This window comes from Suricata suricatta, chromosome 9 (assembly GCF_006229205.1).
Source record: "Suricata suricatta isolate VVHF042 chromosome 9, meerkat_22Aug2017_6uvM2_HiC, whole genome shotgun sequence".
Lineage (NCBI taxonomy): Eukaryota > Metazoa > Chordata > Mammalia > Carnivora > Herpestidae > Suricata > Suricata suricatta.
In genome coordinates, this window is record NC_043708.1 from 111,265,729 (window position 1) to 111,287,552 (window position 21,824).

General features: G+C 46.5%; 2 protein-coding genes across 15 annotated transcripts in view; one reads left to right on the forward strand and one right to left on the reverse strand.

Annotated features, from left to right (window-relative positions):
* The window catches only part of SIN3A (SIN3 transcription regulator family member A), a 70,417-nt gene extending 53,071 nt beyond the window's left edge, over positions 1-17,346 (reverse strand). For 2 of the 4 annotated variants that reach the window (XM_029952929.1, XM_029952926.1), the window contains exon 1: positions 12,898-13,090. The gene's annotated coding sequence lies outside the window, so the exon portion shown is untranslated. Of the gene's footprint in view, positions 1-2,199; positions 2,334-12,897; positions 13,091-17,328 lie in introns of those variants that run through there. The other 2 variants (XM_029952927.1, XM_029952928.1) reach the window with 2 other exon arrangements.
* Positions 11,935-19,692, forward strand: LOC115302937 (proline-rich protein 2-like). 11 transcript variants are annotated; one of them, XM_029952939.1, is made up of 3 exons: positions 11,935-12,201; positions 13,420-13,583; positions 14,750-14,990. In XM_029952939.1, exons 1-3 carry the CDS (start codon positions 12,126-12,128, stop codon positions 14,849-14,851), a joined length of 342 nt encoding a protein of 113 aa, XP_029808799.1. In that variant the 5' UTR covers positions 11,935-12,125; the 3' UTR covers positions 14,852-14,990. The 11 variants fall into 11 exon arrangements, 8 of the variants coding, with proteins under 8 accessions (XP_029808799.1, XP_029808795.1, XP_029808798.1 ...); XM_029952935.1 differs by lacking the exons at positions 11,935-12,201; positions 14,750-14,990 and adding exons at positions 12,294-12,806; positions 19,607-19,692 and having other exon boundaries at positions 13,394-13,583; XM_029952938.1 differs by lacking the exons at positions 11,935-12,201; positions 14,750-14,990 and adding exons at positions 12,294-12,806; positions 19,607-19,692.
* The last annotated feature ends 2,132 nt before the right edge of the window (positions 19,693-21,824 follow it).

A 21,824-nucleotide genomic window follows, 5' to 3' on the forward strand; every position in this document is an offset into this window, starting at 1 on the left:
TAAAAGCTTAAAAACTAGTTGGGAAGACCATATACAACCTCATTAGTTACCAAGGAAACAAAGTAAAATGATAAATTACACCAAAACAACAGGCAAAAATTAAAAGAGAATGATGATACTGAGTCTGGGGAAGAATATAGGGAAATACTACTGGTACAAGTTTTAAAATTGGTATGGACTATTTGGTTGGCAACTTGCAGCATCCACTACATTTTTAAATTAAATTAAAAATGGGCAGGGGCACTTGGGTGGCTCAGTCAGTTAAGTGTCTGACTTTGGCTCAGGTCATGATCTCACGGTGTGGGTTCGAGCCCTGCCTTGGGCTCTGTGCTGACAGCTCAGAGCCTGGTGCCTACTTAGGATTCTGTGTCTCTTTCTCTCTGTCTTTGCCAATTCATTTACTCAACAATTATTGGTTCAATAATTATTTATTCAATAATTCCTGAGAATCTGCATGTGCCAACCCTGTGCTTCCTGCTGGGGCACCAGCACTGAATAGGGCAGACTTCCTGCCCCACAACAACCAAGTCTTCAACAGGACTGGTACAAGTCACCGGTACCACAGTCCTGTCAGATGGGCATACCCAGAATGCTTATTTAGAGGGGAACTGATACTCAAAGAAATTAAGTGACTTGTTCAAGGTCACATGGCAAGAGGCTAGACTTTCCTTGGAATACAAGACCAATCTGGAGTAGAAATACTGGACAGACAATAGTAACCTGCTTGCAGAGAGGTACAGTGAAATTCCAGATTGTAAAGTAGTCGAATGCCAATAATGGAGCCACAAGAGTCAGACACAAAGCTACTTTCAAGCCCTGCTTCAGTTGACATGATTTTCGTCTGCCACTATGGTCTCCAACTGTTCCAGATTTAGGGCTTCCACTGTTATCAGAACTCCAGTCTATGAAGACAGAATTTAAACAAGGAAAAAAAAAAAACCACTTTGAGAGATAGAAACTAGTGAAGAAGGACTAATGTGAACAAATAATGACAGCAGAACACTTAAAAAGTCCTCTGGCCATCTGTTACAATAAAAAGTGCGAATAACTCCATATCATCAGGCAAAGAAACCCTAATGCTCAAATAAAGCGAGCAGAGCAGGGTAACAGCGATACTGCAGGGCAGGCTGCTGGGATAGGGTAGAACTGGGGAGAGAGAATGTGTCGGATTTCAGACAAATTTAAGAAAGGCAGAGGTAAAAGCTAACCCTTTCTGAATGATAAAAAAAAAACAAACAAACATTTTTCTAGTTCTGCAACCTAAAATATCTTCATTCACAGTAAAAAGTTGGCCTCCTAGAAACCCAGACAGTTCTCCATGATTATTTAAATCCAAATGAAAAATCCAACTTCAAAGAATCTTATCTTTTTCATTTAGATTAAATTTCACAAATAAGCTTAAATAGAAACAACAGAATTATTTTAATCAAGATAAGCTCAAAGTAGGAAAGTGTATCTACAAATCAAACTACCCTAGTCTGGAGGCTTTTAAGTATACAGTACTTTTGTGAAATTTTAAAATTCATGGTGACCCTTTGGTGTCTTTTAATTTTGTATTGTTGTCTTGAAATAGACACATTTTAAAGTTCCTTTATTTATATAATAAAAAAAATCTTCTGAAATTATTCTTAATGATGGTCAGCATCACATAGAGTCACATCAAAATGTGTCCAGTTTACATCAATAAATACTGTGGAAAAAATGGAAAGTTTCTTTCTAAAAGCAAAGAAATTCTTATCAAAGCATAAAGTGAAATGTAATTACACACCTCAATCTAGAGCAACTGCCCACCACAGTCTACCTCAAAACCTGTCCAAATCCACTTCTGGATTTAAATATGCTGGGAAATGAAAAGTATCTCACAATAAATGAAAAAGGCAATCTATTTAGATTTCCCATTTTACACAGAAATTAACAACCCATTCTTAACACACCATAAATCTAATTCCCAAGCCTCCCTGAACTCAGTTTTACATTCTTCTTCTAATGATGTGGGCCTCAATCAGGAGAGTTTGCCCCTAGGGCACATCTTGTCAGAAGACATTTTTGGTTGTCACAGTTAAGGCATCTCATGAATTCCCAACCATGCTACAATGCACAGGTTAACTCCCCACAACAAGGAATTATTTGGCCAAAATATTAAGAGAGCTAGGTTGAGAAACCTGGATCTAATTAATGACAATCCCATTTAGCACATACCTTTCATGAGCTTTGGTGGAATTATGTCACACTGTGGTATGACAACAATTTTTACCAAGGCAGCTCAGAATAGTCATCTTGGTTGTGCAAAAGGTATCACTGCTTTCTTTGTGACATGTAATTCACCTTGAACCCTTGGTGTATCAGAAAAAAAAGTATCATTTACCATTTGAGGGAAAAGCAACTATATTAGAAACCTTAGTAAAAATTTAAATAGCAAGTCCCAATTTTTATTCCCTATTTTCCTGGTTTTGAAGATATAAATATCCCAACTAGGCAATATCCTTTAAAGTGCAACTGATTAGTCATCAACGATCATGCATGAAGTTGGAACAGTCATTCTGTAGATCTGTAAATTCTGATTCCAGATAGACCTCTAATAAAGTTCTAGCTTATCATCACTAATGCCACACAATGACATCTTTTCTTTTTTTTCCTTTTGCACCACCAAACACAATACTTTGAAAAGTAATTCTTAATTTTGTTGAAATACTGCGTTTTGAAGTCCTACTTGTTGAACTACCTGGATGAGGACACCATTATTTCTCCCCCTACCTCAGAAATACATTGTGCACTCATAAGGTCTTCAGTCTGAGAAAACTCATCGTATTGTCATCTAAAGACTAAACAGTCTGCAAACTGGCTCCCAATCAATTCACCAAAATCATCCCAGCCTAGCCTGCTGCCATCTGCTGGACTGCATTTGTCTACTAGCCCCTTCAGTGGCTGCGTGAGGTCTTCCTGTGTTAGTTCTCCTCTCTTTGCCATTACCGGGGAGGTTGGGGGGAGGGGGAATTATGGACTACCAAATATATTAATGGAAAGCCTTAATAAGCTGTGGAAAATAGTACAAGAAATGGTCGTATATCCTTCACCCAGATTCTCCAGATGCTAACATCTTACAGAATGTTTAAGATAGCCGCTCCCAACTTCTTGTAGACCTTCTTGAAAGATGCTGTAATGCTTCAGGCAGAGCAGTAAGAAAACTGAAGTGTAAGAGTGATGATTTATTTTACCACCGCATTATCATTCTAGGCAATGCCATCATTCTTCCCTTTTCTTATCATTTTAGTCTTTTTTATCACAGTTGGGAATATCTGATGAGCAATGATGAAATACTTCCTAGGATGATGAAATACCAAAATGTCTCAAGCTATAGGAAAACAAAGATCATTAAGATCCCATAATAAGTCAGAATTGTAAATGGTAATATCTAAAATTAGTTGATTACATTAAAGGGAAAAGCAAATTCTCTCTCTGTTCTTTCAAAGACCTACAATAAAGAATACAAGTCTTGAAATATAAATCTTTACAAGTAGTTAATACTGCTCAAAAAGAAACTCAAAGAGGCACCTGGGTAGCTCAGTCCGTTAAGTATCCGACTTTCGGCTCTGGTCATGATCTCACAGTTTCTGAGTTCAAGCCCCATGTTGGGCTTGATAAATAAAATTTTCAATGTTTTTTTTAAATGTTTATTTTATTTTTGAGAGAGAGACAGAGTTCAAGATGGTAAGGGGCAGAGAGAGTGGGAAACACAGAATCTGAAGCAGGCTTCTGGCTCCAAGTTGTCAGCACAGAGCCCGACATGGGCCTTCAACTCACAAACCGTGAGATCATAAGCTAAGCCGTAGTTGGATGCTTAACCGACTGAGCCACCCAGATGTCCCAAATAAATAAATATTTTAAAAATTTTTTAAAAAGAAGGAAACTCAAAAACTAAAATTGGGTCCCACTGATACTGATTCTATAGGCAGAAAATGGCCAGGAAACTTTAGTTCAAATTCAAAATGTATTAAAAATTGCATCGATGTTAACTTTTTGATCTAGCTCACTGTACTAATTTTGTAAGATGCATTTGGGAGCTCTGGATGAAGGCTATATGACAATTAAAAAATTTTTTTAATGTTTATTTATTTTTGAGAGAGAATGAGAATGAGTGGGGGAAGGGCAGAGAGAGATGGAGACAGAATCGGAAGCAGGCCTAGGAACTGCGCTGTCAGCACAGAGCCCGACGTGGGGCTCAAATTCACTAGTTGTAACATCATGACCTGAGCCAAAGTTGGATGCTTAATGGACTAAGCCATCAAGGTGCCTCTATACAATTCTTTGTATTATTTCTGCAGCTTCTTCCAAAGTCTAAAATTATTTCAAAATGAAAAGTTAAAAAATTTAAGTATTAATACTAGTGGAATATGAAAGAAGGAAATTATCCTGTATCCCTGTTCTAAAGGACACAAACATTTAGTTTATGTGACAAGTTCTGTATAAATTAGCTGAGAATGGTATAAAACAACAGACTGAGTTTAAGAGAAGGTAAGATAGCTAAAGAAAGCATTGAAGGAACACCTGGGTGGCTCAGCCAGTTAAGCAATTTTGGCTCAGGTCATGATCTCATGGTTTGTGGGTTTGGGCCCCATATCGGGCTCTGTGATAACACCTCAGAGTCTGGAGCCTCTTTCCAATTTGGTGTCTCCCTCTCTCTCTCTCTCTCTCTGCCCCTCCCTGACTTGTACCCACACGCTGTCTCAAAAATAAATAAACATTTAAAAAAAAAAAAAAAAGGAAGGACTGTAACGAACAGGACTTGAGACAGCTAAAGGACTAGGTCGGAAGATGTGTCACTTCCCTCATCCTGCCTTTATCCTATTAGCTACAGGTGTATCCCCAAACAGGCATGGGTACATACACCTTTAACCAGCTTTGTATTCTCCACTGTGTGTAGCATATGGTATTGTCTATGTCGGAAATCACATCATTCATTCATTCATTCATGCAACCTCTAACATAATGACTGCATACTATGTATCAGGTGTTGCTCTAGGAGCTGGGGATATACCAGTAAACCAAACAAAAATCTGCTCCCTAATGAAGTTTACATTTTAGTGGGAGAAAAGACAATATACAAAGTGCTCAGAACACTAGACTGTAGCAAGCACTAAGAAGATAAAGAAGAGGAGTTTTTGACATTTTTACATAGGAATGACCAAAGAATACTTCACTGATAAGGTAACTTTTGAGTAAAGGAAGTGAAGAGCTAGCCATGTGGAAATCAGTGAGGAAGCTTTACAGGTGGAAGGAACAGGAAATGCAAAGACCCTAATGCATACATGTGCTTGATAATTTCCAAGAACAGCAAAAAGACCGTGTAGATGGAGCAGAAGGGAGAAAAGACAGACTGGTAGCAAATGAAGTCGAAGAGTAATGGGGGTGGGGCAGTAGGTAGGGAACGTATCCTGTTTGTTCTCAGAGGTCATAATAAGGACTCGAGCTTAATAATCAGACTGAAATGGGAAGCTATTCGTAGCTTTCAAGCAGAAAAATGACACGGTCAAAGTTAGATTTTAAAGAACTCACTTGGAAAAAAATAATAAAAAATAATAAATAAATAAAAGACTCGCTTGGGGAGCACTGGGGTGACTCAGTCCATTAAGTGTCCAACTCTTCTGCTCAGGTCATGATCTCATAGTTCGTTATTAGAGCTCCCAATCGGACTCTGAGCTGATAGTGGGGAGCCTCCTTGGGATTCTCTTTCTGCCCCTTCCCTGCTTGCACTCTATTTCTCTTTCTCAAAAAACAAGCTTTAAAAAGTAAATAAATGAAAGACTCACTTGGATTGCTGTGCAAAGAACAGACGGGAGAGAAGCAATAACTAAACAAGAGGGAACAAACAATTAAGGTAACTGACATAATCCAAGCTAGAGATGTAGCTGCATTCACTGTCATAGTTGGGAGTAGGTTGATAGTGGTGGTGGCATTAAGTAATCAAACTCTGGAGAGTATTTTGAATACACAGCAAATAGGACTTACTGAAGACCAAATATGAAAAAGACAGAAAAAGACAATGCCTATTAAATATCCAAGAGGAAATATGAAGTAGGCCACTGGTTATACTTATCTATAGTACATGGGAGAGGTCCTCAGTTTAAGAAATTTGGGAGTTACCAGCACTGTTTGGATTTCAGGAAGGTAATTCTCCTTAATTAAGCACATTCACATTTCTGCACCAAGTGAGACAGCCTAAACCAGGCTGTGGCCCTTAATTAGTTGTGGAACCAAATTTACCACAATCAAATTTTACAACAACAACAAAAAAATAATAAAAATCTTGCATTCCAGAGCAGCAGATTAGGGATTATGGGCCTGTATATCCTTCAACAGCCCACAAATCAGCAAGCTTCCTTTTGGAGGAGAGCCCCAGGATCGAAGAAGCTCCCTCAGCCATGATGCTCCAAACACAAATAACATGCAGACATGTGAGACAGAAAGGTGAGGGTAAGAGGAAAGCAAAGGAAGGGAGGGGCAAAAAAGAGAGGTTTGCCTTAGAAACTGCTACTAATAAATGCCTAACTTTGAAGCCAATTGCAACTAAACAGAAGTAGCCTCTGGTGAACAAACTTTAAAATGGAATTAGAGGGGCGCCTGGGTGGCTCAGTCGGTTAAGCCTCCGGCTTCGGCTCAGGTCAGATCTCACGTTTGTGGGTTCGAGCCCCACATCAGGCTCTGTACTGATAGCTAGCTCAGAGCCTGGAGCCTGCTTCCAGTTCTGTGTCTCCTTCTCTCTCTGCCCCTCCCCTTCTCATGCTCTGTCTCTTTCTGTATCAAAAATAAATAAAACAAAAAAAATTTTTTTTAAAATGCAATTAGAGTTCAGTTTGTATACTTATCACCTACTGTGTGCCAATCTTATCCTAGGCACTGAGGCCATACATAGCAAAAAGTTAAGTCCAAGTCTAGATGGACTAAGTTATTGGTGCAGCTCTGGCTGAAGAAAACCAATTGCTCCAAAAATGTATAAGAACAAAAACCTCTATGCATTTAGTTATAGATGACAATGAATCTCACTAGGCATGTCTAGAAAAAGGCCCCAAAAGAAATTACATAATTAAAGGAAGCCAAGGTTTTTTGGTGTTTGTACTGTGTTGTTAAAAGACAATTAAGATGAGTTCATATCGAGGCACCTGGGTGGCACAGTAAATTAAAGGTCTGAGTCTTGATCTCAGCTCAAGTCATGATCCCACAGTTCCGTGAGTTTGAGCCCCGCACTGGGCTCTGTGCTCACAGCACCTGCTTGTGCTTCTGTCTCCCTCTCTTTGTGCCCCCCCCCCAAAAATAAACATTTATAAAGGGGAAAAAAAAGACAAGTAATTTACTGAAGACAATTAGAATTCATACTTAAAAAGGGGGCACCTGGGTGGCTCAAGTCATTTGCACATCAAACTCTTTGACTCTTGATTTCAGCTGGGATTATGGTCCCAGGGTCCCGGGGATTGAGCTGCGTGCTGAGCTCCTGGCTGAGTGTGGGGCCTGCTTGGGATTCTTTTTCTCTCTCCTTCCCTGTCTCTGCCCCTCTCCTCCACTCACACACACACTCTCTAATAGGAAGGAAAGAAAGGAGGGAGGAAGGAAACACAGCATGAAAACAAAATTCCTTGAAATACTGGAAAGAAGAGAACGTAATAATGACAGAATGACAGACTACCCAATATGCTACTGGATAATCTTAACCTCAACAAAAGACAAACATCCAGAATTACTTATTAAATCTGTAACTAGATAAAAATCCTAAGATATTACTTCTACTACTCACTTATTGAAGTAGAAAAAAGAAGACACGTGAAGGAAAAGTATTAGGAAACAACAGTTGACCATATTAACACATCTTGAGCTTGACAGGGGAGCGGTAACATATGTGTCAAGTCCATAATTTCTTCGCTATCATTCTTAAACACCTTCCAAAGCAGCAGAAACAATCAGGTCCGCAAACTGAAGAGAATAGGATTCACAAATTCTGAAAGAGACTACAATTCATGTGCTAATTTCAACATAATATCACCCCTCCTAACACCCCAAAGCACTTTCTGGGAGTACTTTTGAGATGTCTACAGCCATTTATTCAATAACCACTTCAATTGGATCTATGATTTCAGACTTCATCCTCCTGTTGCTCATTCAGTGTCCTCCCTTCCTCCATCTCAAGGGTAGTCTCTCCTTCCTGAATTCCTTTCAGCTCTTTGTTCTTGACTCTTATATGGCAATCAACCTACACTAATATGTAGTAAATTTTATTAGGTGTATATTTGCCTTTCCTTCTAAGAACGTAAACTTTTCCAGGACAAAGACTTCCTGTGTCAGCCCAGAGCTATTTAAGAAGGTGGTGAATAAAAGGGTGGTGACTCTATTTCCCTTTAGAATCTGAGGCCCAATTTTTTCCCTTTTGAGGGAAAAAGCACACTGCTGGTTCCTCAAAAAAATTAAACACAGAAATTATCTTATGATCTAGCAATTCTACTTCTGGGTACATATCCAAAAGAATTCAAAGCAGATACTTGAAGAGATATTTATACTTCCATGTTCATCGCAGCATCATTCACAATAGCCAGCAGGCAGAAACAACCCAAAGGTCCACTGAACACGAACAAAACAAAAGATGATATATACATGTAATGGAATATTATGTACTGTTAAAAAAGGAAAGTAATTCTGACACATACTACAACATGAATAAACCCTGAAGACCTTATTCTAAGTTAAATAAGCTAGACATAAAAGGACAAATATGGCATGATTCCACTTATATAAGGTACCTAGAGTAGTCAAATTCACACAGACACTTGGTGCTCGGGGCTAGGGAAAGATTTAAAGGGGCTATTGTTTAATAGGTACAGAATTTCAGTTTGGGAAGACGACAAAGTTCTGGAGATAGATGGTGGCAATGGTCGCAAAACAAAGTGTACCGAATACCACTGAATTGTACGCTTAAAAATGGTTAAAATGGGGGCACCTGGGTGGCTCAGTTGGTTGAGCATCCGACCTCAGCTCAGGTTATGCTCTCACAGGTTGTCACTTGGAGCCTCATGTAGGGCTCACTGCTGTCAGAGCAGAGCCCACTTCAGATCCTTTGTCCCCCCTCTCTGCCCCTCTCCAGATTGTGCTCTCTCAAAAATAGTTTTTAGAAATAAAATAGCGGCGCCTGGGTGGCTCAGTCGGCTAAGCGTCCGGCTTCAGCTCAGGTCATGATTGCACGGTTCATGGGTTCAAGCCCCATGTCAGGCTCTGTGCTAACAGCCAGCTCAGAGCCTGGAGCCTGCTTCAGATTCTGTGTCTCCTTCTCTCTCTGACCCCCTCCTGCTCATGCTATCTCTGTCTCTCAAAAATAAATAAAAAACATTAAAAAATTAAAAAAACAAACTTAAAATGGTAAGTTTTGTTATATTTATTTTACCACACTGTTTTTAAAAGCATACTGCTCCTTCTGTTCACTATCCTTAGACAAGACATAGAGTTAAGAGCATGGACTCTGGAACCAGAACGCCAGGGTTTGAATCCCAGTGTAGTTACTTACTCTCTGTGTCACTGTTTCCTGATCCTCAAAACATGGATTTCATGGTACCTACTAGATAGGGTTATCATGAAGATTAAGCGGATTAATAAATGTCCAGTGCCCAACTCAGCACCTGGGACATAATAAGAACTCAATAAATGAAAGTTATAACTCAAGGAGACAGAGGATATAGTTGGAGAAAGTCTTTTAAAACACTTCACTAGATTTCTGAACGCCTTGGACATAATCTTTTAGCTCCGAATAAAATTTGCAGCCATTAACATCTGCCTTGCAAAGATCTCCAGTTATCTTGTCTGTTTGCACTGAAGATGTAAACAAGACTATGCTTTGCCAGGAATCTTAACAAATTACTACACACCTCTTTCCTTAAAAAAGAAAAAATCCTACTCTTTAGGTGAAATTTTCTTAATTACAAAATGCCAATTTATCTGGAGTCTCTAACTCTGGCAAAACTATAATGTGTGTGTGTGTGTGTGTGTATAGATATTTGGAGAGATAAGAAGCATTTATGAAACTTTCCTAACATACATAGTATATCCAGATTCTTACTTGAATTCTTTTTTTTAATAGTTTATTATCAAATTGGTTTCCATATTTACTTGAATTCTTAAAAAAATTTTTTTTTACATTTATTTTTGAGAGACAGAGACAGAGCGTGAACAGGGGAGGGACAGAGAGATACAGAGACACAGAATCTGAAGCAGGCTCCAGGCTCTGAGCTGTTAGCACAGGGCCCGATGCGGGGCTCAAACTCATAAACCATGAGATCATGACCTGAGCCAAAGTCGGATGATCAACCACTGAGCCACCCACATGCCCCTTACTTGAATTCTTACAGCACGTGATGGACTTCTGACCCTGGTGCACCAACAGACAACATATTCTTTAAGGGCATTAACTAGGTCTCCCATGTTTCCCAACATATAGCATCACAAACAATGGAAATAACTATGTTGACCAAACCTTCCTCCATGGTAAATTCTCCACTATCTTCTATATCTTTGTCAGTTTATGGATCAGAAAAATACACCCAGATTTTCTGTCTCCACAGCAATTCTAATACAGTCACCATTACTCAAATGGAAAAGCTACCTTTGGCATTGCTACTGCCTTAACTGAGATTTGAAACTCTCTTCAAGTGAGTACAGCACAGGGTAGCAAGCTCTCAGTCCCAACTGAGCAAAGCATAAATCTAGAGGTTTTTTTTAATGTTTTATTTATTTTTGATACAGAAAGAGACAGAGCATGAGAGGGGGAGGGACAGAGAGAGAAGGAGACACAGAACCGGAAGCAGGCTCCAGGCTCTGAGCTAGCTGTCAGCACAGAGCCCGGCGCAGGGCTCGAACCCACAAACGTGAGATCTGACCTGAGCCGAAGTAGGAGGTTTAACCTACTGAGCCACCCAGGCGCCCCTAAATCTAGAGTTTAACTTCAGTTTAGATTATCAGCTAGAGGGCTTGCTCAGATATTAGTCCATAACCACACATATTCCCTTCATTTTTTTTCTCATGAAAAATATTTTAAAAATATGTAATTTCTCTTAAGAAAATGTACCAAGAGTGCTGGGTGGCTCAGTCGGTTCAGCCACCAACTTCAGTTCAGGTCATGATCTCACAGTTCGTGAGTTCAAGCCTCATGTCGGGCTCTGTGCTGACAGCTCAGGGCTTGGAGCCTGCTTAGGATTCTGTGTCTCCCTCTCTCTCTGCCTCTTCCCTGTCTCTGTCTCTCAAAAATAAACAAACATTAAAAATTAAAAGAAAAAGAGAATGTATCACATCAGAGCAAAAGCTTCATGTAAAATAGTTCATTAAAAATTAAATGTCCTAAGGCAACTCCCCAACACAGGTTGGAAAGCAATGCTACCAAGTCACATACACAAAGCTACACTAGTCCTCGACTTCACCCTCTCTGTAATAAAACAGGGCAAGAACACTGTATTTTACAGATTATAAGCAGAAAGTGGTCTAGATGTTCTAACAGAACTACATTAAAACCAGAAGAGATTTTTCAAAAACACCGATAGTTACCTAAATTGCAACTTGTTTCTTTGTGAAATTAAGCTTACATAGCAGAACCATCTGTACAATGAAAACATTCAAAAATGCAAGCATCGAAGAAATCAATATTTATTCAGTCTGAGTTTTTTTTTAAATCACCATCTTTTATAAACAGATCATTTTAAACAGTAAAATGTAAACCTAACCCTCCCTTTTCTAAATTTCAGCCTTGTTAAGACTTCTGGCTAACTGGGTTTTAAGACCTAAGGTACCTACACAGTGGCCAAGTCTAATTACCCACCACCCTATTGGCTCAAAGGAAACCCCGCCCCATACAGCCACAGTAACTGAACATTCCAGGGAACTCCAAGAAAGGTTGTCCCCGGCCACATTTCTAGTCTCTGATGACTCTCCGCCCTTCCCCCCACCATCACCGCGGCGGAAGCATGGTCATAGCATGAACAGCCACTCCACCGCAGACTCCAACGAAAAGACTTTGAGCACCTCGCCCCAATAATTACAATCCGGGAGGAGTGGCGGTGACCATGCTCCCACTCTCCTAGGCTGCATGGTGCCATCTACGCTGCATGGAACTAAGCAGAGACAACAGCTCTGGCACCAGGCCCTCCTGCCCTAGGCAGAAGGCATGGCAGAGCCACAAGAGTAAGTCATGACACCTCCGCAGCTCATAGTCGGCGGGAGCCCCTCCCACCCCACGGAGACGTAGGGCGGGGCAGATCTGGGAGCCGCGACTCCCAGCCAGACCGGACAGCGGGCTTTCCCGAACCCCGCCTCATTTGCCAAGGAGGCGGAAACCGGGGGGAGGGGGGAGACGGCCAGGAGGAGTGGCATCACGGCTCTGTACGGCCCCTCCGGCCAACCGGATCCCGAGAAGGCGGAGAAAAGCATTCTTCACGCCCCCTCCCTGCCGCGCCCCGAAGCCACACGCGGGAGACCCCTTCCTCGTCCCTCAACCCCAGCATGCCAATGCGCGGCTGCTCCGCCAAGGCCCCGCCCACCCCGGGAGGACAGGCGGGGTGGTCGACCACAAACAGCACTCAGCCAGGGCCGGCCCCGCCCCTTTCTCCACAATCGCACGCGCGCGCCGGCCCCGCCCCTGAGCGGCGGCGCGAGAGCCCGCCCCCTCCGCGCGCACCGGGACTACGCTCTCCTCCCCCTCCCGCACGAAGATTTACCCCGCTCCGCCCCCCACCCCCCTCACACATCCACACACCTCCCGCCCGCCTGCTCTACGGGAAGCCGAGGAGGTCAGCCCCCCCCCTAAAAATACACACCCTCGAGTCCGGTGTTACCCGCCACTAGGCTCCCCGCCCCGACCCCGGCCCGGCGTGCTCTCACCGCAAAGCTGCTTCGGCGGCTCCTCACTGCGTGTCCCTCTCGGCGTGAGCCTTGGGCTCAGCAGGGAGGCCCCGGGAACGGAGCAGGGCACAGGCCCGCCGAAGCGGACTGGCAGCCTCCTCTCCGCTAACGAAACGGTCACAGGCCCCGGTACCCAGACTGGGAAGGAGGGAGGGAGGGAGGGAGGGAAACTCCGAGGGGGGAAGGGGAGGGGGGGAAAGATGGAGAAACCGTCTCCGCCGCCTCTACCGCCGCGGCCGCTTCTCTGTTACCCGGGAAATCCCGCCCACTCCCCCGGCCCGCCCCGCAGAGGGAAGACTCAATTTCGCTCCCTCACAGGCCGCATGATCCGCCCGTCAAAGATTTAACCAATCCCTGCACCCTGCTTGCCGGCTGCCCGCCCCTTCCCCCACTGCTGGAGGGGGGGGGAAGCCGCTCACCTTCTCCACGCCCCTATTGGCGGGGAGCTTCCCTAACTCAACCCCGCCTATTGGAGACGACTTGCTGAATCCCACCCCCAAGCCTCAACACTATTGGAGGAAGCAGAGGAGCTCTTCACGTCTCATTGGAGGACTCCACACATCCCGCCCCGTGCAGTCTCAGCCACAGGCCCAACAAGTCGGCTCCCGCCCTCGCCGGTCATCGCATTGGAAGGCTACCCATGGCTCTCTCGCTGCCCCAGGAAGGTAAGTAACTGATGTGGGGTAAAATGTCCGTAAGTGAGGCAGGCCCCGCCCCCAACTAGCCGATTGGATATGTTGGCACCGGTAGCAGCCTCCATTAGCCAGAACGTCCGTCTAGGAAGGAGCTAACTCCGCCCCACACTAGGAGGCTGAACCTTAGCAGTCCTTTTGTGGAATGTTTACACTAGAGACTGAAGCGCAGAGAGTTCCAGGGCCCGAAACAGGAGGGGGCGCGGAGCTCAGCAGCCGGGATCCGATGCTCTGGGACTTGAAAGGAAGAGGGGCTGCAGCACTACCACCATGGAGGACCCCTTACCAAAAAAAAAAAAAAAAAAAAAAAAAAAGAGAGAGAGAGAGAGAGAGAACCTCATCCTATCCAGTTCTTTCTTTACAATTTAATTTCCGCACGCTGCCTACTTGTAAACACAAATATCCGGAGCAATCGGATCCGTAAAGCTTTCAGTATGTACAGAATTAAGGGCTGGAAACCAAAGCCGAAAAGATCGCCCCAGTGGCTGCCAGCCCGCCAGCCAGTTAACAGTGGTTGCACACTTCTAACACCGACAATCCCTAAACTTGAGTATGTAGTCCTAAGAGGGCGGAGATACCAAAATGAAGGCAGGGCCCTAACAGCCACCGCCCTGGCAAGCCTCCGGAAGGCGGAGCATGAGGTGTAAGGCATTTGCGATCTGCGGGGTAGATCTGTAGGCACATTCGGACTCGAAATAAAGGAAACCAAAGAGGCCACGGCATAAATGAACCTTCACCCCACACTTTATATAAAGAATGAAAATTCCAGAGTTAGTGACAAACGATGAGAACGGCTGTTCACCTACTACTTTGGCCAACAAGGATTAATGGCAGTTCCTAGGCCTTCTCTTTGTAGATTATAATGCTTGAAACACACAAAGTGCTTGCAATGTCTAACTTGCTTTTATTTATTTTACCAAAATCGGCGGAGGACGATTTTACCAAACCGGGTGGAGAACAGTCGCTGGCCCTGCTTTGGGGGGCGCTCAAGGAGCGCTACGAAAGGAGGGGGCGGGACTAGAATTTTCCCGCTCTCTAGCAAAAAGGCTACTCCCTCAAGAGAGCCGTGTCAGTCCCCAAGTGGCAGGCCCCAGGGAACCCATTCCCAGGTCCTATCTTGTCCTCCCTCCACAACCCAGCGGAGACGGCAAAGAAACCAGCGCTGGCAACAGGTGGGCCCGACTCCAAGAATGGCTTCGAGCCACAAGGACAAGGCAGTAAACTGGGAACTTCATGAGTAGCTAAGAGATGAGATCCAAGCCCTGCAGCAGGTCGGAGCTCTAAAAATAAGACACACCAACTAAAGCGACCCTCGGGACAAACCTCTAGGAGGTTAGGAAGAAGCAACACTTCCACAGAACTTTCGAGGGTTACCTTTCATTCTAGGCCGTCCCCCACTAGAACTGGGTACCACATGACGCTCCCATCTGCACTTCAAGAACCACTTTGAATCCAAGGAGGATTGGGCCGCCCCCGACTTCTCTGTCAACAGGGGATGAACTGCCCTGGATCTTGCCTAAAGGCACGCAGGCCAATCTTAGGTTGCTCAATTTTAAGTAAAGCCAACTAAGGACAGGCTGCTAGCGTCCGAGGCGTTTTTAAGCTTAAGCTCAGGGCGACCTCCAGGAAATCAAGAGATGCGGGAATAGCCAAGCCACAGGGTCAGAGTTTAATACTTGTCGGAGAAGGCCAGATCTACCCGCTCCTTCTAACCTCTGCAGGACACGTGGAGCCGAGGCCCTCCAAATCCACTCATGCTGTCAACCGAACTTCATCGCAAAGCTCCCAGATCTCAAGCTTTAGGGAAATCATTGTGTACCTTTTCCGCCCTCTTTATCCCTCCCCACCCCCCTCCGCCCCTCGCCAAGGACTCCAACCCGGGACTTCCGGGCGGGAGGACAGTTGGAAGGAGCAAGGCGGGACTCACACATGTGCCGAGCGCGCACACAGGCTAGGGGAGGGGGCGGAGAGCAGAGGGTGGATTCCCCCCCCTTCCTAGCTTACCCTGCCGGAGGGGGCGGGACTATCCGTCTCACCAATCGGGGGTGGGGGTGGGACCTTGCGCCTCACGTAAGCCGCAGGAATCCTCCCTCCGCCCTTCACGGAAAAAAAATCCTAGCAACTTAAACTCCAGCCCGGCCTCCGATAGGCGGAGCTCAAGAGAATGTCATCCAGTCGAGAACCGAGAAGTCAAAAAGGGAGTCTCGCCCAGCCAATGGAAGACAAGAGAAGGCGGGCCCTCCAGAGGAGCCCGAGGTGGGTGGAAGAGAGAGGGAAAGGCCCCGCCCCTCAGCTCCCCTCCAGGCGGGTTGCACAAGCCGTGGCTGGAGTAGATAGTAAACAGGCTAGGCCAAGGAGTGGAGGCAGGGGCACCCCGGCGCTCCGTGGGCCCGGGCCCCGGCACCTCCTCTCCCGGCTGCGCCCCGCCCGACTCCGGCGGTTAGCGCCGGCGCCCCGCCTTCCAGCCCTCGGCCGCCATCCCGGCTGACAGGCGCGCCCCCCGCGCCCCTCCCCGCCCGCTGATGCATTTCCTTTTCCCGAATCCGAGCGTGGAGACTGTTTTCCCAGTTTCCGACCTTCACTGCCCCTTTCAGGCCACCCCTCGTGGGCGCGCTCACACGCCCGCGCCCCCGCCCCCGCACCATCCGCAGGCGAGCGGCACGGCCAGGGGAGGGGAAGGGAGCCACCGCCACCGCCTTGGGGTGGGCGGGGAAGGAGGCAGCTCCATGTTTGCAAGGGGATCAGCTGGGGCCGCGGGTCGAAGCTGCCGCCGAGTTCCTGGAGGTTTTCCACACCCCCGGGCCGAATTCCGCGCGGGCTCGCGGCCTGGCGGGTTCCGGCGCCGAATGCTGGCTCCACTGCCACGACCCGGGAGTTCGGAGAACACAGACCGGCACGCGAAGCTGGTGCCCAGGCGCGAGGGGCTCTTTCCGGTAGCCTCCTCCTCCCCCTGCCGCCCCTCCCGCAAGTCCGGCGTTGCCCCCGCCCCCAGAGTCCATAACAACCGCGGCCCACGGCGCCCGCGCCTCTCCGGATCGCGCCCACCGCCCCCTCCTACAAGTTTGCGGACCGAAACAAAATCCTCTCGGCAGCTGCCGCCCTCGCCCAGCACGATTAGCGGGGAAAGCCGCGGGCTCCGGCTCGCTCGCTAACTCCAGCTCTCGACCAACTGCCGGCGCCACGGGCTGAGTGGGCCTGGCCCGCCGGGCTCAGGCCGCCGCCCCCTGCCGAGCCCGCGCGCCGCAGCCCGGGCTCGGTTCCAATCGGTGTACGGAATAGCCCCTATTTTCATCTTTACAATATATATATATATATTTTTTTTTTTTTTAAGGCATTACAGGAGCGCGGTGGGAGGAAATCTCCCCCTGCCCGCCCCTCACCCAGTCCGCCGCCGAAACCTACCGAAACCGACTGCTCGGTGAAATAAACTAGGCAGCACGGCCAGCGCACTGGCGACCCCAGGCCTGGCCGACTCCCTCCCCACGAATCTGGCCCGGCTTGGAAACACACACACTGGTGAGCGGGCGGCGCCAAGAGCTCTCCTTCCTGGCCTGCCCCGAGCCTCCCTCGGCCGCCGGACTCCGAGCCTCCCCTAGCTCTGTCCCGGGGCCCGCGGCGCCCGCACCGTGGCGGACCGGCCAGAACGACTGGCCAACGGGCTAGCCCCCCAAACGCCCGAGATTGGGGAGACCAAATTAAAAGCAGCTGTTTAACATACCTTCCGAGCCAGGCGAGGAGTCCTGAATGGGGGGGAACGCCCCCCACGGGCCATTGGCTCCCCAGCGCTAACGTCAGTCAGCCTGGGCACGCCTCCTGCCCTCGCTCCACCTCTTCCCCTTCATTGAACGCTCCCTCCCTCCAAAAACACAGAAATAAATTAAACTAGCCGCGAGTGGGAAGCGCATCTGTGGCAGAGGCCCTATCTCTCCCGCACCGTCGCTTCGAGTTTGAGACCCTAGAACGGGAAGGGGACCTGAGACTCAGAGATCCGCAGGGTGGACTAGGAGGAGGAGCTAGTGGAGCTAACCGGCCCCACTTCCTTCACACTCACACCCCATTTGGAGCTGAGTAGGGGGAGGTTGGTAGGGACACCCTAGCGCCTGGCTAGAATGTACCCCGACTCCCCTGGCTGTGCAACCTCACCGTGTCCGGCGCATTCTGTTAGGCGTCTGCCTAAAAATGAATGGTGTAAGCGAGAAGTCCTGCATTGAGGCAACAGGCGCTTCTCTGAGCACCTACCGTGGGTGCGGCAGACACATTCATACGGCACCTGCTTCTGAGTGCAATTACAGAGGCTGGATGAGATGCTCACTGTATACCCTTCAAGAGTAGACCTACCCAAGTTGATGCTACGACAAGAGCTAAGTAAGGCAAGGCAGAAATGTATGTATAAATAGACATTTATGGGAGCTCAGAGCAGGGAGATTCTTCTAGCTGAGGAAAACTGGAAAAGTCTTCGTGGAGGAGATGTCACTCACGTAGGGTCTTAGAGCTTTCATTAGGCAGAAAAGAAGGGGCAGGTAATTTTCAGCAAAGGGCGAAAAGGGGTAAATGGAAACATTATTAAGAACTTTTGAGTGTGGCTATAGTAATGAAAATCATGGTTGGAAAGTGGAATCAAACAGCAGAAGACTTTAATACCTGGTTAAAATTCTTAGACTTGCACAACACAGTGTACGAGCAGCATAGTCCCAGGACTACAGGCCCAGAACTATGGTTTAGGTTGGTCAACATCCCAGTAGCTGAGTGAGGAGTGCCTATAGGCAGTGAAGGCAGGGCACAAAGGTTGTCGTTAATGCTGGGTTTAGAGACAACAGAGTTACATCTTTTGGTGGGGGTGGGTGGGGAGGTAGGTGATGGGGCCAAAGGAAAATTGCTTTTCTCTCTCCCAGCTACCCAATTCAGAAAGCCTTGCCTACTTTCAGTGGCCCTCAAGTCATAAGCTCTGACTCAGATCCTTCCCTAAATTATTTGCATTTGTCCTAACTTTCAACCAGAAGTCAAAAAAGGCTACTCTAACATATCTATGCTCAACAGAGCTGAGCCTGGGGCCAGAGCACACAGAGTGAGCAAGAAAGATCTGTTGACTGAGGCATCAAGGAAAGGATGTTTGTGTGGCCAATGTGGGGTGTACAGAATGTGAAGGGCCTTAGAGTCCTGTGTGCAGAGGGGGTGATGCCAGTTAGGCTGCCCAATAAGCAGTGGCAATAGGAAGCAAAAAGAATAAAAAAGGAGAGATGTGTTGAGAGAGACTCAAGGGGCCTGAGTGACCAATTCAGTTTGGATCGTGGAGGAAAAGAGTCAGTGGCCTGGTATATGAAGAGGTAGGAGAGTTGGAGGCTAATGGTTGGGTAATCTGAGTTCTAGACAGCCTGGCCAGTGACTGGTGATGTATCTTTAGGCAAGTACTTCTTCCCTCTTGGGGTTGTTTCCCTCCTGTGAAATGGGGATGGAAATTGGAGTAAAAAAGCCCTAAGGACGCTTCCCCCACTCAGGGTTCATGAGGAAGGGGGGTTTTCTGATGGGGAGGGAAGCTTGCCACTAAGGGGAGAGGACAGATGGGAAGAAATACTGATTTGGAAAGGGCAGTGGTTATCCCAGGAGAAGTGGGGACTAGAATTTGGGAGGTAATTTTGTTGATGGAATCACTGAATGAAATGGTGTGGAGGGGGGAAGGCCAGGACATGAGGACTGTGTATTCAGTGGAAAGTCTAGCACCTGGCAGGGCCATGGAGGTCAAGGTCCATTCCCAGACTGGGGGCTCCCTAGGGTGAGAACCAAGTTTTTCTAATTCCAGAATAGAGATCTCCCGATGTCTGGAGCCCCATGTCAGATGTCTGTTCTATTTCCCAAGAAGTTCCGCCCTAGATGAAGGCATAACAGATACTGTGTAAATGTATCTGTTGACACAGATGAGGCAGAGAGGTAGAACAGAAATATTAGTCTTTAAGGTGAAATCACATGGTTCTCACTTAGTCTCTTCTTCTTATCCTTAGATTAGCCTCCTGTCCAACCCAAGAGTGTCACAGCAATCCTTGCCCGGTTATGAAGATCAAATGTGATAATAAAATGTCCTTTAATACCCCTAGTAAAGTTTTGAGCTTCTGTGGAGGCCAAAGGCCCAAGTGTATGACGGTAAGCCAAAACAGCAAGTGGTATACTATGGAACATTTGCCACCAGAGTACTTACTCCCACTCAGAGAAACAGATTTTGCGGATACTCCCTGCTCTCCTGAGTACGCCAGCCTGGTGGCAATCCCCTCTGGAACAGAGCTCTGTAGATAGAGCTCTCTAAGGGCAATCACTCTATCCGATTCACCTCTGAGCCTCCAGAGGCCACAGCAATCAGGCATAGGAAGCCACCCTTGAAAGGAGTCCAGGGATTATGGTTTCTGACTGAGTACGCTGATGCCTAAATAGGAAAACCAGTCCCAGACTCTTTGGGAAAGTATTTAATTTGGTGATATTTGGCCCACCAGCTGCATTGAAAGTTACATCCCCCCCCCCCTCCCCTGCCACCTCTATCAGGGACAAAACTGTGAATGTATATGGATAAATGGATGAGGGCCTTCCTTGGAGAAATCACATTGGGACACCAGGTTCTGATTCCCAGGAGGCCTCTTTTGTGTGGGTTAGGGATTATTATCCTAATCATAGTTGAGAAAAACTGAGGCTCAGAGCAGTAGAATGACTTGCCCAAGTTAAGTGTGTCTGGGCTCAAAGCCTGAGCTTTGTCCACTCCCCCATGTGCTGTCTCTATACACACTAGGGCCCATGATTCACACTGGAACTTCTGGAGAAAAAAACAGCCTCCCTCTTGCTGCTCCGCCCACCTTACCTCCCTAATTCCAAGAGCATTTTGTCCCCAGATAGTTCTAAATGATTTCTGGCCTTTTCCAAAAAAAAAAAAAAAATTATACTCAGAGAAGGAAGATACTTCTCCCAGCGACATATATACATGTGTCCTTAACTCACACCACTGCTCAAAACTGTCACACCCACTGCCATCCTGTCCCATTCGCATCATGTGTGTGTGCACACGCATGTGTGCGCATGCACACACACACACACACACACACACACACACAAAAGGACTCATTCACAAAAAGGACTCATTTAATTCTTTAGGATGGTAGGTGAGGACTGAGACATTTAGGGCTGTGACTCTGCCAAAAATATGTCAGTGCCAGTGCCCTGCTGACCACGCCTGCTAGCTTTGGAAGACCAGTGCCAGTTTGGAAATATCCAGATGAGGGGCATCAGAGACTTGCTCTCTCCACTCCCAACCCAACAGCCCTATCCCCTATGGGTTCAAGAGGAAAAGCTCAAACTATAGGTCAGAATCTCAGTTTAACCACCTCCTGGCAGGAAGTGTTTTATAAGTTATTTATCTTCTCAAATTTCCTTATCTGCAAACTAAGAATAAGAATACCTACACCAGTGGGTTGTGAGATTAAAAATAAAGTATGCCCTGAGGCACCTGGCTAACCCAGCCAGTAGAACACAGGACTCTTGAGGTTGTCAGTTCAAACCCCACATTGGGTACAGAGATTACTTAATAAACAAACAAACAAATAAATAGGTAAGACTTCACAGACTTTTTTCTCCTCTATGTCTTCACTCCTCCCACTTCTCCTGGCCATTCGCATGCAAAGTTCCTGGTGCAGCAAGAGAGAAGAGTCCAGGTCTGGCCTAAAGGACCCCACAATCCCATTGTCCAAAGGAACTATTTCCCTGGCAGCCTACTGGCTTAGGTTGAACATATTTCACAGTCCTGATTTCTGGGTAGTTTGAAGGCTTAGGATTTTTTTTAGTGGGTTTTAAGATTGCTACTCACAGCCTTGAAATGTCTTCCTTTCGCTGAGCATTAATATACCTCCCTGGGTCATTTCCAGCCCAACTTCAGAAAGTAAGTATAACAGTATCTTTACCAGTTTACCTGACATTACATTTTCTCTTTCTTAACTTTGTTTTAAGTTTATTTATTTATTTTCACCAGGGAGGGACAGAGAGAGGGAGAGAGAGAATCCCAAACAGTCTCTGTTCTGTCAGCACAAAGTCTGATGCGGACCCAACGCAGACTCGATACCATGAACGGTGAGATCATGGCCTGAGCTGAAACCAGGAGTCAGAAGCTTAACTGCCTGAGCCACCCAGGCACCCCTAGCTTTACACTTTCAAAATGTTTTCTTTTGTATGTCCTTTGTTTGGTGA

Bases quoted from the DNA above. Each gene is read 5' to 3' on its own strand.
- LOC115302937 (XM_029952932.1), top strand. From the start codon at position 12,520: ATGCCAATGCGCGGCTGCTCCGCCAAGGCCCCGCCCACCCCGGGAGGA. The intron at 12,807-13,393 runs GTCAGCCCCCCC...CGCCTATTGGAG, and splicing joins CTCTACGGGAAGCCGAGGAG to ACGACTTGCTGAATCCCACC. The intron at 13,584-14,749 runs GTAAGTAACTGA...TCCACAACCCAG, and splicing joins TCTCTCGCTGCCCCAGGAAG to CGGAGACGGCAAAGAAACCA.